Consider the following 18,237-nt stretch of genomic DNA (forward strand, 5'->3'; position numbering starts at 1 on the left):
GGGTGAGGAGAAACACCCCAAAAATGAATTAAAATGTGTCAAAAAATGATATTAAACATCCCACAAGATGGATTGAACGGTGAAGCTACAGCATACCGAAAGAGCCCACCAGACTAACAACAAAGCCACTGACGGGGCAGGAGCTGTTTTGTAATCGTGCCATGTAAGCAGAGATTCAATTAATCATAAATGTGACTAAATCTAAATCAAAAGTGAGGCTAAACGGGGGTGTATTTTCTTTTTGTGTGGTTGCTATTGATACCATCTACACACTACGCATCATTTACTTTTTAAGAATGCGGTGGCTGGGAGGTAATTATCACTATGTGCCATGAAGACGGCACGTAAAATTAAAAACAACCCCAGCAGGCTATTTTTTATCTCGTTTGTGACATTCAAGACTATGTGAAACTTAATTCACGATTAGAATTAGATTTCTTTGTTCCAAAGAGAAAACCGTTTGTTTTAAGCCTTGAACTAAGTCAAAATGAAATTTCCTTCCGCAAAGCAGAGGTAGCTGTGCTCTGCCAGAGGTTACGAGGTTATTGTATTCAAACCTAGCACACCAACTTGAAAGATTAGTGTACACAGCGCACAACAGTGGTGCCTTACTGAAGGTCTTCCAACGCTCGTGTCACTCACTCTCCCCGTCAGTGGTTCCTTTGGCAGATTGTTTGTTTTATTTAGGTTTTATTAACTAATAGAGTGTCTGGGAGATGGAGCGCCCCCGTGTCGACCGCAGAGCAGCCCTCCCTCCACCTCTGTAACCCCAGACTCTGAGAGGGGAAATCAGAGATTTGAACTGGCTGACTGCTTCCTAATCTGGCACACCAAATGCACATTTGCTCTGCCTTGGGAATAAGACAAGCTAAGACATATAATTTGGCTGCGGTCAACTTTGTGGCGTCCCCCCTGGCCTAGCAGGGTATAGCAATAATGACAGGATGGCTGACCAGGACCTTGACATAGGTCTGGCTCTCATCAGGGCTGCGGTAATAAAAGGGAATCCAGAAGCATTGAGCTAATCAGCCGCTACCCAAACCGAGCTCCCAAACTTAACAGCCACGGAAACCGAGCGACCGCCTCACCAGTCTGCTCTGCAGGCGTAGCCTCTAATTCTATTACTGTGTTTGTCTTCCTGACATATGAAAATATGTCCTGTCCAACTCACTGAAGCTTCCATTACAAACCCAGGTTACTAACACTGCAAAGTACACACAGAATGGGTTTGTACTGTATACAGAAACTATTAATGACACTCCGGTTAAATTGGCGGATAAATGAAAGACCTGTCTGCGGTAATGGTCGGTCTTAAATTTACACCTGACTTAACTTCATTGTTAATGTTCCACGATTGTTGATGAATTGTCAGTGCAACGCTGCATGGCTAAACGCGACCCGTACATGCTTATTAGAACTGTGCTTTGACTCTACAGGCCCCATCTGATAGGAAGCTGCCCTTCAAAGCGGTTCAATATGCCCGAGTGGCTGAATGATTTTTACTCAACTTAAGTCAACCGAAGGCAAACACTGATAAATAATGCCAGTGGAAGGTTAGGTCAGATGTGTGAGTTAATTCCCAAGGGGAAGCAGTGGAGGTACTGACCCAAGGGCTAATAGGAGGTGTGCGTCTGACTGCATGGCTAAGAAACAGAGAGGAATAGGGAGAGCTGTTGTGTCCAGTGAAGAAGAGGAGGATGAGGAGGAGGAGAAGCCAAAGCAGATGCAAGGACTGAGAGGTTACTGGAGCAGCAGCAGCGGAGGGGAAAGCACAGTGGGCGGTAGCCTTTTGTCCTTGTATGTCACAGATCAAGAGCTACTGTAACAAGGCCAGTATCTCAACTTGCATTTTATCACAACAAACCTCATTTCAAAACGTTAATTCAATTTTGCTGTCGGGATATCGGGTGCTGAGTTAATCAGTTGTGGCTCTAAATTCTCTCATTCAAAAGCCATCATTTCTTGCCCTTGGTAGTTGTATCGGGATGAGGTGACTCACCTACACAAGTCTTTCCATCGCTGTGCAGGACAAACTTCATGTGGCACAAACACTTGGGGCCGTGGTCTGTCTCCTCGCAGATGTGCTGGCAACCCCCATTACCGTAGTTACATGTCACTATCAAAGAGCACAAGTCGTTAACATAAAACTGCACATATACACATACTTTTGACAGTAGAGCGGTGACAAGAAATGAAGGAATAGAGAGGGCTACGGCAAGCCACAACCGGCCATATGTTCTGTAACATAATCATTGCGAGCTCAGACTGCATTCAGTCCTTCAGAGGGCCTCAAGGAGACTTTATGTAAAGCTTCCCATTGCAGAGTTTCTCAAAATGATTGGATAAACAAAGTCACAACTTAGTCACAACATTTTAACAATATGGAAAAGACATGCTGAAAACGGTCTGAAAAGCAAGAACACAATTTAAAAAAAAATTTTGACCAGTTTGGACCCTATTTTTTCATGTTTTTGTGTCTAAATGATGAATGGGGGTAAACACTTTTGATATTCTTCCAGTATTGGGACAGACAGCATTGCAGCCGGCAGCCGCTAAACGGGCTTCAATGAAATCACTCCTCACCGTCAATTTACGTTCACTAAACGTGCTTGTTTTTGCCAATGACAAGCTCAGATTGAGATCTTCGCCAAGAGAATTATGAGATCGACCGCGCGTGTGTGTGTGTGTGTGTGTGTGCGTGTGTGTGTGTGCACGTCCGTGAGTGAGTGTGTGCACCTCTGTGTCCGTTAGTGGTAACGTAGCTCACTGCTCTCTGAGTAACTGTACTGAGTGCACCTTTCTTGTTATAAGTGTCTGACAACATTGAGGAAAACACCCTACAGTAAAATAAAATGCCTTTCTTTTTTCACTTGCTCCGCGCTGTTTGTTATTGAGTCTAACCAAGTCTCGCTCTGAGAAGTCTCGTTCTGAAATCTTGCATCAGTATTGCCAAAATCAGCTAAATACCCAGCCATGACATATAAAGTCTTTTAACAATAAGCTACACTTTCTACCCTCCAACACAACAAATCAAAGCTTGTTAGTGGCAAAAACAAGCACTTTTAGTCGACGTATATTGTCAGTGCGGAATTGCCCCGAGCGATTACACTGCAGCCCGTTTAACGACTGCCGGCTGAACCAATTTGAAAAAAACGTTGACTCCTTTAATGCCAAAGTTAACTACGGTCAAAATCTGTGTATCTTAATGTGAAGAAAGGCGTTCCTTTCTTTGCATATTCACCACCTCAACTGGTGAACTATGTTAATAACATTCACCACTATCATGGTTTTATTCATTCATTACTCCTCAGACTTTAATCTACTACTACTAAGAACTTGGCATTGCAACTCGATGACTTCATTCTAATTTCATGCAATAAATTCTGCAGAACGAGCAAAAACTTTTAAGTGAACACATTTCTTTTAGAATTTCTTACAAACGCGGTACAGGAGTAAGATTTCTGGTTGAAGTATGTGTGTGTAAATACGTTTATCTACTGACGGGCGAAGGGAGCATTAACCGTGGCACCTCTTAACACACCTGTGATGACAGAGTGAAAAAGAGCACGAACGAGCAGAGGCTTCCACCGCCATCCTGTCTGCACCCTACCATCCCAGCGCCTTTTGCCCTTTTCCTGGGCTGTCAGAGGGGAAAAAAAACTATAGAATAACACTTCTCCAATCCTTATCCAAACACAGACAAATCCCCCATCAGCCATGGCCCCAGCTCTGACAGGATGATCTCCGTTGCACAGCAACAGGAAGTGTGCGCTGTCCGTCAGAGCAGTCCCCTTCGAGTAACCTCCACACTTGCCCTGGTTGTGTAAATGATCGCTCCTTATTTGATAAACATGTTGTTTTTTTTACGAGGACTATTCAGGAGATTAGTCACTGCTCGGTAATGTAACTTAAATGTCAGTAGCCTACTTTAAATCTGTTGGAAGGCATTTGTGGAATGAGAACAATTATCCATCATCGGCAGGTTTCCAACCCCAATTACCTTTTCATGAGGAGCCTATAAATCCTCCTGTTTCCCTGTGTGTGTGTGTTTGTGTTTGTGTGTGTGTGTGTGTGTGTGTGTGCGCGCACAGAGGGGAACTATGCTTCAGGTTGACATGACTTACATTTGCAGTCCTTCAAGTTACGTGTGAGCTGGAATCCAGGTCGACACTCACAGGCGATGCCACCCTTCTGTGTTTCCCTACAGATGTGTGCACAGCCGTGATTCTTGTCCATGCAAGTGGGTCCCTCCTTTGCGCCGTCTGCTTGCGCTGCAAAAGAAACGGCAAGAGGGGGGGGAAAGAGAGAGAGAGAGAGAGAGAGAGAGAGAGAGAGAGAGAGAGAGAGAGAGAGAGAGAGAGAGAGATTTTCTTTTAACTGTCAAACAGAACACTCACAGTTTTTAAAGCCAAAGACCATTCAGTAAACTAAGAGTTTGGTTTTTAAATTAGATGTCACAAAGCTTATTTGAGGAGTGAAAATGCTCAAATTCCTGTCAGGCTTCCTGACCCTGAGCCACATATATATGCCTACTGCTGGTGACTGACATGCCCAGTACCCCTTCACAAAGATTCAAGCACTTGTTGGAACATGCTCACTCGGTTCAGGCTATAAAAAGGAGGCTGCCTACTGAAAGGATAAACCTCCCAGCAGGAGCTGATCCCCTAGACCTGTAATTTTATTGAGGTAATCCCCCATAAAGAAAAGAAAGGAGGAACACACTGGAAAAAATAACTCCTCGGTTAAATTCTCCCAGCAGAGACTCGGAGTAAAAGAGGATTGCTCTATAATAAAGGGTCAGCGCTCATTTTCATCAAGGTTGAAGCAATTCAGTAAGAATGTGTCCAACCTCTAAAAGCACAAAAAGGAGACATTATTGAAAGAAAAAAAAAAAAAAGGCTTTCATAATTCAAAGCTTTACTGGCAAACACAAGATGCATAATTTCCGCGTGCTGTATAAATGCTTCATGAAGAGGTACAAAAGACACCAATCATGCATGTCCGTGACTTAAGACCCTCACGTCATGAATTATTGCACAAACGGACGCAGCGCTCCCTCTGCTTTGCTCTGTACTGTAATAACACTGCTGCCTTCGCGGGGAGAAGACTGATATTTGACTTATTAGTTGTGAAACCTCGCCACCGCTACAGATGCAGCGACAAACCCCAGCTCAATGGCTCATTAAAAACCAAACAGCTCTCTCTCTCTCTCCGTTTCCTTCTCTTCTGGCGAACAGGGAGTCAGTGAGCAAGAAGACATCTCCATTAATGTCTCATTAAATCTGACGTCTCCATGAAGGGTGTTTGGAGGTCTAACTTTCTTAATTAAACAACTTTCTTTTTTTTTTGTTGCTATAAATCTAAGCATTTGCATATGTGTTTGACATAAGTGTCAACACCTGGTAAAGCTCATATAACCTTGCACGCTCTTCCTCTAAAGTCCAAATGTGGTGTGTCAGTCTTACTTGTCGTACAGTTTCTACGTACCTGCCTCAAGGGATACAAGGAGAAAACAATCTCAGCTCAACAGATTCGGGTTTTCACATCATTCTGTGCTTAAAGGGAAAAATCTGAATCGGTTATGTGGATGTCTAATATTTTGAGAGAGAAAGCTGAGAGCTGCTCGTGGAACCGTGTCGGCCTTGTACCAAGATGCATTGCGCTCTCAGGGTTGGCGTCGGTGTCAGCATCCAACAAAAACTGCCCACGCTGACACAACACACAACACAATGATTTCCGTTTCTGTTGGCATTTGGAGGTAAGACACCACCAGTTGGTGTTTGCTCGCAGCAGCTCCGATGCTGGAGGGTCCCCATCAGCCGTAGCCTCGGCTCGCTGCATTTCTTTGGCTGTATATTGTGGCTTGAATAAATACGGCTGAACATCCGAGTCAACACTGTAAAATGTATCCTCGTCCATAACATCTTCTGCACTCATATTTTTGTGATGCCATTTGCGCTGTTGAAAATGTAGCTAGTTGGTGTTTTTGAGTGGCATCCTGAGCACTTGGCTACCGAAGAAGTAGAAACTGAAATAGCCTTTGGTTCTTCCCCGCCTCCAGCTGCTTCACTGTCAAATCAAATGACGGCACTGGATGCAGTTTGCAGCTGTAAACTCAGCATTCTTGGTCGATACAGCACGCACTGAGGAATTTATTGCTTCAATCAACTACATTTACCATCAACACTGATTGCACATCCATATAAAAAGGTGGCAAATTTTCCCTTTAATTACTTATTTATGTACTATTACTCCTGCTACCATAACGTCATTTAATTATGCCTTCTTGTTTTCCACATGTTTTGCCCAGAACTCAACCTGCCCTTGTATGTTTTTCCACTTGTAGCTGAAATCTACTCTAATCTTTCTTTATTTCAAGTAGCTGACGGGTTCGATGGCCCCCTGGTTAAATACTTTCCATCACTTTAAGTCTGTCAACAAGTGTCACCAGGTCCTACAATCCTCTCACACTTTGCTGCCTGAGCTCCTGTCGTTGTTGCAGACAGGGTGAACTATCAGACACTGCAGCGACAGCCATCCCTGCTTAACAAAGACTCAGCACTGAACAAACACTGGGCCAGCGTTTCAGCTCTGAAGGCAAGAAAAAGAAAAAAAAAACAAAACATGGCAGGACTGAGTGAAGTGACCATGAATGAGCGTCAACAGAGCAGCTGCTGTAAAGTGCTGCAAATTTCACAGCGAGGCGTATGGATATTTAAGTAGGATGTGGAATTCAGTGGTCCCTTTCCTCGGCTTTGTGTCTTTGAGTCCAGAGCAAGAAACAGACATCTCTGAACTCAACAGAGGATTGAATTTCCAGCTAAGTAACCCCAAAAGACCAAAGATTACGAACTAAGGTTGCATTGTGCATCCCAAAACTCACTTCACTCCCCCTTTATTTCTATGTAGCCCCTTTCCCTCGAATGCTACAGAGCCATCCATCATTAACGGACTGGGGCCAGAACCTGGGCCTTCATCTCTCTGAAGACCAATAAAAGCCAAAGTGTTGACACAATGGCCCTTTTCTCCAGGCCAGGCCCAGCTATCATCCACCGCGTGCAGTTCCCTCTAACTGGCTGCCAAAGGCCTCCAGTTTTTACCATTACTAAATGATGGGAAGCAGAAATAAAAACATCCTTTCATAAGGAGGTGGATGGGAAAGTGAAGGAGATGGGGGAGATAAAAAAAATAAAATGCTAGATCTTATGCACCCCGATCCACTAAAACAATCTGCTGACCCATAAAACATAACTATATGTAGAAACTAATAAAAACTATCAGAGCTTTATAGGCACAGGCCTGGACAGTCCTAAGTGTTGGAATTGAGAGGGAGCCTTTTCAAATAGCTAGCTACCAGACTGGATATGAGTTTTCACACAGCTCAACACCGACAGGCGTCATCAAAACTACTGCACTTGTGGTAAAAAAAGGGAACACTGCAATTAACCAAGAAAACAAGTGGGAGTGTTCCCTCTGCAAAGGAGCCACAACTTTATCCTCACCAAGAGAGGCCGTGACCTCTGTACCCAAAACTAAGAGCTCATGTTGTTGCCAGAAGCCAATAAATCCCTTTTTTGTTCTGCTCGCTCAATAATAACCTGTTAAAGAAAGAGTTTGGCATTTTGGGAAACATGTTCAACCGCTTTCTTGCTGAGAGTTAGATGAAAAGATTGATACCATGCTCATAGCTAATTTATATTAGTATAAAGATTGTTTGTTTATTCAATAGAAAACTTGCAATAAAACCTTGTTGTTTTTACACGTCTGTTTTTGTACAGACAGTCTTTGTTCTAAGCTCTAAACTATGAAAAAACTCTGTTATATCGTTTTTTTTCTAACTGGGGTCGGCCCACTTCCAACAGAAAGCTGAGCGAGGATAAAAACAAAAGAAAAACACAAATATCTTATGTGAAATAACACAAAAATAAAAGATTTTTATGTGACCCACTGAGGTCTTGTTGAGCATTTTGAGCGCTCACTTTTCTATTCTTACCTAAAGAAACAACGACATGATCTTTGGGGATAAAGTGCCCACAGTAAATTATTCTTCGATCCTTTGAAGCGAAATCAATTTCTGTCATTAAGTCAGTGAAACTTCAACTGAATATGTGAGATCTGCCGCAGCACCTCCAGGACATTGCATTAAGCGCAGCTCACAGCACACAACCACGTTTGGGAAAACCAGCAGGTCAGGACAACAGAAAATGTGAAAGTAAATAAAGATTTACTGATGATGGGGACTCCTGAGGGTGTGGAGAGAGATTGATTGGAGCTCAAATCACTATTTCAGCCAGTGGCATTCAAATTTAAACTCCATCGCTTGTCAAGTCAAGTCAATTTTTATATATATATTTATATATATATTTATATATAGCGCCAAATCATCAGTTATCTCATGACACTGTTCATGTACAACAGATCCACTCTTTCATTAACAGAAAGCCAACAATCCCCCAAGAACAAGCAGCGCGACAGCAGCAAGGAAAACTTCCCTTTTGTGAGGAATTAACAAGCTGTTTCTCAGAAGCATACCAGCTCTTACTACACTGCAAAAAAACCCAACTGAAAACATATCTTCTGACATTAAAGCATCTGTATGATGCACAAAAGGACCTTCAGGCTCTGTAGCTCTGCCCTCCTGAGCTAAAACCTCCCTACCAAGAAAACAAGCAACAGTAAACTTTCAACAGCAGGAAGTTTTAACATCACAGGTGGAACTGCGCAAAAAGAAGCAACGTTAACATGGGTGCTCCAGCTAAAATGCAGACGTACAAGATCCTGGAACAAAAGATCCAAGGAGGCCACAAGTTCTTCACCGCAGCGCTGCAAGCTCTCTTAAACCTGAGAACCATGTAGTGGAGAGACTGAAACAATGGGGCTGAAGTAGTGGAAGGCATGCCAAGGGTTTATGGTCTGCTCTGAGTGCTTAGGGCAGAGAAAAGAGGGCTCACGGTCCACGCTGAGACGCTGTCATGCGTCTCAGAGGGGAGACGGTCCCCTCTTTGCTCGACGCTGGCTGGAGAGAACATTAAGAAGCTAGTGTTGGTTGGTTACAAATTGAAAAGAAGGGGCCTAAGCATGGAGCCACCACACTATTAAAGCAGCATTCCTTCCTCTTAGATAATGGGCCCTTAAAAGTTTTAATAGGAGGATAAAAATGTCAGCGCATGAAAAGGAGAATGGCAAAGGAGCTGAACCGGATTGAGTTGAGTCGAGCTGTGCTGCGACGCAGATGGTCAGAGGGAGCAACGGGGCAGTCGGTCTGTCAAGGGAGTAACTCTTCCCCAACGACTCCGTTCACAGAGAGCAGGGAGAATCCATCCAAGTGCTACCGTTTGGTCTGTTGTGCAAGTGCTGATTTTCTCCAGCTCCCCGAGGCCTTGTTGAGGCTGCTCCTTTCACTCCCGTTTCTCAGAGAGGAGCCACTGAAAGTGCCGAAACCGGAGGATGGAAAAGACAGCAGAGGGCGTTCTGGACCGAGAGATGTCACTGCCAAAGCGCTCAATGTTCAACTGTATTAGAATACTGTGCTCCTAAGAACAAGGCACACACACTATATAGGTACCATATGCTCCAAAAAAAACATAGTTTTCTAATCAGTTTAAACTGGTGTACAGTTGAGAGTGATACTGCTAGTAAAACAGAATATGTGTATGCGTTGACACATGGGTGTATTTGCATAATGTATGCAGGTTGTGTGCGTCTGCCCATCTGTGTCACAGACAGTTGTGCAGCACCTGCTGGGGACGTGCCACTCTCGCCTTCACTCCTCCTCTCATCCTATCAAGGTCACCTCCCTGTGCAGTCCCTAAGGAGCCACGCATCCTCCCAGCAGAACAGACAACACGGCAGCACAGCACAGCTCTCTTTATTAAAGACAAAAAGATACGGAGGTGCGGTGTGTTATTACAGAATCGCATTCTTTCCCAAAAATCAAAGAAGGGAGAGGCAGCTGAAGAAGGCATCTGCCTCTGCAGGGCTCAGTCTGGCCCTCTGGTTAAAGCCATGACAGCCAAGTGTTAGTGGAAAAACCCCACTGGCACTCAAGGCAGTCCGCAGCATCGTGCTGGGCTGGCCAGCTTAGTGATGGCCTTCAACAAACCCACGAGCAAAGAGGGATGCCCGTCTCAAATGAGGTATGGGGAATTCAGTGGCAAGGCAGCCAACATTTGCTACAGCCCGAGCCACTGATGTATATTTGTTCAAGGGTGGGGGAGAGGCGGGTGGGGAGGACATGGTAAAGTCTGGCCAAAGAGGGAAGATAATGTAGGAAAGAGACGGAGGGAAAGAACATATGAGGGGTGGACAGAGAAAGACAAGTGGGACAGTAAAGTGTCCCGGATGTCTTCATCTCCGCTGCTGGGCTAACGGGAGAGACTTAATAGAGGCAGCAATGGGAGCACCAGGCGTTCCCTTCGCTCCGCTTCCCCAGAAAAGGAAAAGAGCCTGGTTACACGGTTGGGCTGCAGAGCAATGGAGCAGCGACTTCAGCACTTGTAAAAACAGTTCTGTGGCCAATGCACAGACAGGCCGGCAGGCAGGCCTGCTGAGAACCAACATGGGGAACATGTAAGAACCTTGTCAGCTTCTGCACAGTGGGACATCCACGCAGCACAAGACACGAGCATACATAACAACCCGTACTTTTTCCTTTTGCGAATACAAATTCAGTATTAAACATTGCATCATTGGAATGATGGAAATTGGCCCTTGACGGGGGCATTACTTCATGAAATGAAAATGTGCAAACAGTCTGCTGCAATGGACATTACTTTCAAAGAAAGTAAGTTAGTTTATTCGTTTACGATAGTAGCAAAACACCAATAAAACAGGGTTCAATGACTCCATGTCTGATTTCATACAGGAGGAATGTGACAGCCGACGAGCAAAGCCAACTGAGAATATGATGCAAACATTTATTATGGACTTGATCATATTTATTGGAAAATTCCTTGCGCTGCTGCAGTTCTGGCCAGCACAGAAAACGCATATCCTGAAGTGGACGTGCCACGGTCTGCATCAAAATGGCATTTCAAAAAAGCGTCCGAATGTGCCTCCAGCCGTATTAAATGAAAACGAGAGAGCAGAGAGGGAAGCTAATGAAAGTTGTAAACACAGGAAGAGGTTTTCTTTGACAAAGTAAACATTTCCTGGAAAGACGAGGCCTACTGTAGAGAAAAAGAGCAACGCTTGTATCCAGTCAGGTGACTGATGAAAAAAAACATTGGAGGAAAGTGTTATATTAATCTTTCCAATATGATGAAATAAGTAAATGTTTTAGCAAGAATGATTTGAACATGAAGTGGCCCACTCTTAACTCAAAGTTACTGATGTTTCTTTTTAAATGTCTGTCACTTTTCTGTTTAACATTTTGTATACGAGACATAGACGGTATCCTTCCTTCCACACAAAGCCAGCCACTCTCATGCCGTGGTGATTGGCAGTGTGACAGGAAGTCTGATCCAGAGCACTCAACTTCTTTTCATTTAACTTGTGCTCGTTCAACTTGTTCAGCTGTTCTGTCTCACAAACAATTCTGCAGAGCTGAAAATTCAAATTTCAAAATCACATAATATATATTTGGTGTATTTCGGAGCTGAAGACAATCGGACTGAATACAAAAGTTACAATATGTGACTTGCATAACAGCCCATAAGTGCACACTTCAGGTAATTGCCCAACCGGATGATGCACAGGACTAAAATGATGGACGTGTGGGTTGACTTGAGCTTGAATTTCCAGAATTCCAATGTGCTGGATCCCGTCTCTGACGCACACAGAGTACGTCCCTGTTATCCTCATATATAAAAAGAGACAATAAATCAAACGCACAGCAGCGGAACCCTTCTTGACCTAAATGTCATTCCTATCAACCACTGAGCACCTTGGCTGGCCTTTCAAAGGCTTTATTTCTTGACAGGGAGAAATGTTTGGGGAGAATAAATGAACTGTTACATTTTGGCCAGCTAGACGATGGAGCCTTCATTTGGCCGGAGTTATTTCTGCTCAGGGGGGGGGGGGGGCAGGGGCAGGTCTAATAAGAGACAGGCCAGCAGTAGCCTTGTCATTAGCTGAGAGAGGCTGGCAGACCCCCGCTGCCTAATTGGCACAGGCTCGCTGCTAACAAGGGCTTCCTACCAGCACTACACTGCCCTGACCATGCTCTCCGCTGTCCCCAGAAAGACTTGCAGAAGTTGCCCAGGGAACACCTGAACCATTAATGAAAGAAATGGAAAGCTGATGTCTTTATAATGAGAACAATAATGCTCATGAGCAAACTGCACTCCAGGCGTTGCTCTTTAAGAGGGGCCTTTGCAGAATGGATGGAGGGTTGCATTTGAAGCGACTTGGCTGGAAGATTACATCAGTTTTAATTTTCTCAATGACCCCCCCCCCCCCCCCTCTCTCTCTGAGCCACTTGAACATGTTCTTTTTTCAGTAAGCAAGGAAAGTGATATTTGCAGCAATTCTGCAAGGTTATTGTCCAATAACTCGGCGAGTCACTTCCTCACTGCTTCCATTTTCCCTCAGACACACACACTCATAAGAGCAGTAATAATAAGCAGATGAGCAGTTGTTCTGTCCGTTAGTCTTTCAAAAAAATAATGAAACAATGACAGAGCGGCTGAGTGAAGGAAGTTTGAAGATTTATGGCAGCTTTAATCTCTCGCTCCAAATGGGTCTCATCTGGAGGCAATAAAGACAAATTTAATATGGAAATGGGAGATTAACAGGAACTGAGGGCATTTATCAAGAAAGAAAAGACAGAGGAAGTGAAAGAGAGACGGGGGGGGGGGGGGGATTGGAGAGACTGGACCGGTGCTCACAGTCTGCCTCTGACAGATATAGCAGTTAGTGCTTTGAAACACAAGAACCAGCTTTTCACTCCACTCAAATAACACTGCGTTTATGAAATGCAAACATTGACAGTTCAAGGCCAGACTGATCTCATAAAGCAGACTTCCAAGATCCTCGGCTCACCATCCAGGGGACTTAGGTTCATCACAGTCTAATGACTCCCAGCACGAGCAGTTATCATACAATAGAGGAGGGCAGAGACACTCGGAGCCTGATGAACACGCTGTCAGGGCTTTGTGAATGGCAAGTGCTGCAAACCCCCAGGAAGCAAAAGACCTACAACACCGAGGAACACGCCGAGGATTCTGTGGACAGCTGAATAATTACTCCTTGAATAAATGCCTTTCTGTCATAGTGATAACAGCTGTTTATTTCCTCTGATGTTGCTGCTCTGATCAATGGAGAAACAAAGAACAGAAGCAGACAACGCTGTGCAACATGTACAGTGAAACAAACAAGAAGAAAAGCAACAGCACGACACAGAACATGACCAATTATATTTTTATTTTGTGAGTGAAAGTCCTAATTATCTAAATCTCCAGGAACAAAATATCTCTGCTTTTAATTAAAGTCTGTATAATAATTAGTACGGATGTCACGATTCTCCAAATCCACAAATTGATTCGCTGTTTTTTTTCAGCACACTCAGCCTGCTATTGTTAGACTATGACATATAGCCATATGGTCAAATTGAGAAAAATGATTTTAATATGTTATAACAATATATTCTACCGGTCTATTGGGAACAAAAGAGGCTTTCGGTGAAGTGCAACATTATTTCAGACTATTAGGGTTTCAGAATAATGGGCTGTCGGGAAAAAGTGGGCAGACCCCGTTCAAAAAAAGGGGAAATAACGTTTTGTATCATATTTCATCGACACTAACACGCTCCAGACAGTAGCTCGCCGCAGACATTGACAGTCCGTCTCCTAGCAATGCCGGCTCTCAGCTCAGACATTGGAAAAGTACACTGTAGTAGTATCATTGTTTGAAAGCATTGTAGGTTGGCTTTTAGTTTGTATGTATGTATGAATGGAAAGGACTCCAGGTTTTGTGAAAAATGCTCGAGCCATTCAATTTAGCAAAACGTACGGCAACAGCCGAGCGGTCTCTAATCAGATATCTTCGATCCCCGAAGTGTCCTCGGGCAAGATACCGAACCCCATCTGTAACAGACGACAACCTCTGTGCTGTTGTTTCACAGACTTTTGAAATTCTACATTGTCTGCTACAAGACAATATGCATAATAGATAAATAGAGAATATTTTCCTGACAGCTTGCTTCGCTTTGCTTTGCTTTACATACAGCTGTGACGTTATGAATGTGTGCATATCCACAGTGCGCCTGCTGTCTGTTGAGTAAGCCTCAGAGCAGGTTGGCTCTGTACCTTCTCTTCTCCTGTCACGTCTCCATCCCACAGGAATGCTCCATAAACAAGAGGTGTGTCTGCCCCAGGCTACACCTTTAATTGTTTTCTCTGCACACAGTCCCCCGAAGGCCACTCTCACACCGCCGCTACCTTAAAATGCTGCCAAGCACTAGATTGGTTCAATTTGAAAGGGTGGGAGAAAAACAAAAAGAGATTTATTCCCTTTCTTCTTCTTTTTTTCTTTCCCCCCTCATACTGGAGACACCTACCATTGCTCACCTTTCATTGGGCCCTGTACAGGCCGATCCCATTCGCAGCTTAAATCTGCACAAACTCATCGCATAGTCTGAAAACGCCTGGTACTGAACGTTTGCATGTTACGTAATGATTCAACTGCATCATCGTCCAAATGTTCCTTAAAATAATGAGCTTTCCAAACATACGGTAGAATCCAACTTTGAATCAAATGTTTCATCACTGAACAACATACGTGTCCTGCTATTTCCATGTGTGTGTGTGTGTGTGTGTGTGAGATTAACCTTTAGGCCTTTGGATACAGGTATGCTGGTTGTCACTCAGGAGGAATCCTTCTCTGCAGCGGCACTCGTAGCTGCCCATCATGTTGACACAAATCTGTTGGCATCCACCGTTGCCTTCTGAGCACTCATCCACATCTGCCAGGAGACAGACGCACAAAACAAAATTAATGAGACAGAACAAATACGACACAGATTACCGTTTGCCAGGAAGGTCGTCTGGGATCAAATCATAACCCGTTAAATGGACAAGTAACTCGAAATGACAAACGGTAAGACGGTAGGAACAAATACATGCGATACATAGAGCAAAAGTAATTGTTTATGAAAGATCTTCTCTGAACCAACAGTACTTTTTAAAGCAGTATAAAAATACTTTGTTACAAGTTAAAGGCATTGAACTGTCACTTAAGAGGACGTATGTATCATCAACAAAATGAACTTAAAGTATCAAAAGTAAAAGTACAAAAAATGGCCCATGAATGAGTATTATACTATTATATCTTATATTATTTGTTTATTATAAGTGGTGCAATAATGTGTCAGCAGAATTATACGGTTGTAGTTGGTTAAAGAAGAGCAAGTTTTAACTACTTTATAAAATGTTGGGTAGGTTCATCTGTAAAAGTGCAGAATATTTTATTTCATATGTTCATTTTATGTTTCGTATGTTAAATCCTAATCTTTCAAATAATTAGTAAGCAAATCTCTCAAGTAAATGGAGTAGACTAAAATATATATATATATATATATATATATATATTTCTGTCTGAAATGTAGTGGAGTAGAAGAACACGCACAGTATAATAGGAAGGAAATACTCAAATACCTCACTACCTCAAATATTGTAATATTTGAGTAAATGTACTTGGTAACAATCCATCACTGAATATGATGACACAATTCATGAAACCAGACTGTGTTTGATAAAGAAAAATAAATACTGTATTACAATTTGACTGAAAACATTCAAGTAAAAAAAAAAAAAAAGCTTCTTCTTCCCACCTAGAATACATTTGTTTTTCATTTAAAGTGTTTTAAATAATGATTTAGAAATGATTCACTTCAAACAAATCAAACAATAACCACAGAGGTTGTGCTCTGAGTGAAATGTCATACAAAAGGAAAACACAAGGCACAAAAAGAAGTGTTTTAGATATTATGAGGAGCCAGATCTTAAGCTGTTTGAGGAGGCCGTGTCTATCTTAATGGTTATCTGACATGGCAGCACACTGAGTTGCACTGAAAACCTCCAACTGTGCAGCACTAAGCCGTAAAAATGCACATGCAGCATAATCTCCAGGCAAGTGGGAAACCTGATCCACCTGGGCCAGAGTACCTGTTGATGACGAGTGTCTGTCAGCCCCATGACGGGAGGAATGCAGGGAGAGGGAGGAAGGAGGTGGGGGAGGAAGAAGGAGGGAGAGGAAAAGTAGAACTGGAAAGAGGAGAGAGTATGAGACACGAGGGGGGGGGGGGGGGGGGGGGGGGGGTAACAAGCAACCATGTGAACCCTCCTCAAGTGCATACAAAGGCAGAGCATTTACAAAGGTGTCGCCAGAGGCCTCGTCCTGCCACAGGGCAAGAAAGGGGAAACTGACCACAAACGAGAGTTGCTGACTCCATTTCCACCGATAATGAAATGTGCACTTCCAGCTGTTCTCTCCTAATGGCACGAAACTAGTCGCCAACTCATTGTGTGACTCAACAAAACAAACAAATGAACAGCGGTGGAACATCTAGAAGTCTTTTGATATATTTGCTTATTTTCAACATGAAAGCTCTTGCACGATGTCATCTTTTTTTAATGCTTTTGTTTGTCTGCCGTGCTGCAGAGCTTAGCGGCCCCGGGCCTCCCCCTGTGCGTGACTGTGCTCTGGCTCTGGAGGTGACTCTTCCCCCGGAGACCCGGGCTCTGTCCCTCACTACCCACCACACTGGAACATTATCCATCCCTCTGCTCGATGCATCAATAATCTGCTGTATACACAAGGTTTTCTTTTAATAAACCGTCATGCGAAACTAATTTACTGTCTATTTGTCCAGTCTGAGAAGGCGTCTAGATTAAGTTTCCTTTCTGGGGAATTCTCAGCCCGGCAGAGATTGAAATTAAACTTCACTCCGTCCTCTTCTTTCTTTCTTTTTTCCCCCCACATAGAAACGAAGGGACATGAGGATTCACCAAATGCATAAACACAGACAGACTGTGCTCACAAAGTGGCACCTGGCAAGGCAGAAATCTTTGGGGTTGTTAAGTAGGTCAGAGGCAGGTAGCACTCATGACCTTCGCCGACTTGCAAAGTCTGCTGTCCTGTTCTCACATTCCATCGGCAACACTGTCTCCTTCCTCTGAAAACTATGTGTCGTGTCAGTTGAGGTTGCTGGGAAAAGCATCGCTCTGCAGCCAGGTGAAGCGGTGCACTCGTAGAAAAATTAAATAAAATCAGTAAAGCCAAACGGTTAGACTTTATATCAGAGTAAAAGAAGGAGAGTTTAGAAAACAGTTGGACGGGCTTTCATTCAACTGTGGGGCTGCCTCGGTGTTGGCCGCATGGCCTCATCTCCCCATCATGAAAGTGGCAGCAACAGAGAGAAGACCTTTGAGCTGACGAAAGCTGCCAAACACCCACAGCTGCACCTTTACAGATAAACTGTAGCAGGCACCAAAAAAGCCAAACTCCACGAGAAAACATCCTAACACACACATACAAGTCTCTCTCTCTCTCTCTCTCTCTCTCACACACACACACCAAACATTCAAACATGTAAAAGGCTACACAAATACAACAGAACTCGGCGCATGCATAAAAATGCCCATGAGAAATGCAACCGGCCTCAAGAGGGCCTGGGGGAATTCTCTTTCCATACCTACAGCGCATCAATGAAGGTTTCATTTCCTGATTCCTTCATCCCTCCAAATGAGGCGTCGCCTGTCAGAAGATCTCTCCTGTTTAAATAGCTCCCATAATTGCCTATGTTGTGTGCTGGGCGAGGCTGGCGTCCAAAGCAAATATTTCCAAGCGGAAAGGGGTTCTGGCACGGCCAGGAGAAGTGCTCATGTTATTTGGTCTTTTTAAATCCTCTCGAGAGAACGGAAAAAAACCCGTCTTAATCAAGTTAAAAGGGCTGCCTCACTTCTGAAAAATGAGACTCGTCTCGGTTCTATCCCTGCTTCATCCGAGGAGTCAAAGGGAAAAGGAAGGTTCAAACGGAGAGAGATTAAGAGATTGGTTGTGTTTGCGGAGGCCATGTCCGCTGGTTTCTCAGATAGCCTTGACTGTATATATAACATTTGGCCTTGCGCAAAGCTTTAGAGTCATGTAAACATGGTGGTTGCCTTACCGAAACTCCTGAACCCTTATTTTGGAGAAACACTCTTTTGCTCACATATTTTATAAGATTCAGCAACTTTAGGGGCATTTAATGCTGACCCAGAGGGGGGGGGGGGGGGAACTACCGCTGTCTGTCATCAA

General features: G+C 43.8%; 1 protein-coding gene across 2 annotated transcripts in view; it reads right to left on the reverse strand.

Annotated features, from left to right (window-relative positions):
- The window catches only part of scube3 (signal peptide, CUB domain, EGF-like 3), a 68,620-nt gene that overhangs the window by 24,707 nt on the left and 25,676 nt on the right, over positions 1-18,237 (reverse strand). For both annotated transcript variants that reach the window (XM_079176495.1, XM_079176494.1), the window contains exons 4-6: positions 14,768-14,902; positions 4,125-4,271; positions 2,000-2,116 (exon numbers count right to left, since the gene is read on the reverse strand). In XM_079176495.1, coding sequence (XP_079032621.1) covers positions 2,000-2,116; positions 4,125-4,271; positions 14,768-14,902 — 399 coding nt within the window. The remainder of the gene's footprint in view (positions 1-1,999; positions 2,117-4,124; positions 4,272-14,767; positions 14,903-18,237) is intronic.

The sequence above is a fragment of the Pholis gunnellus genome, assembly GCF_910591455.1.
Source record: "Pholis gunnellus genome assembly, chromosome: 2".
NCBI lineage: Eukaryota > Metazoa > Chordata > Actinopteri > Perciformes > Pholidae > Pholis > Pholis gunnellus.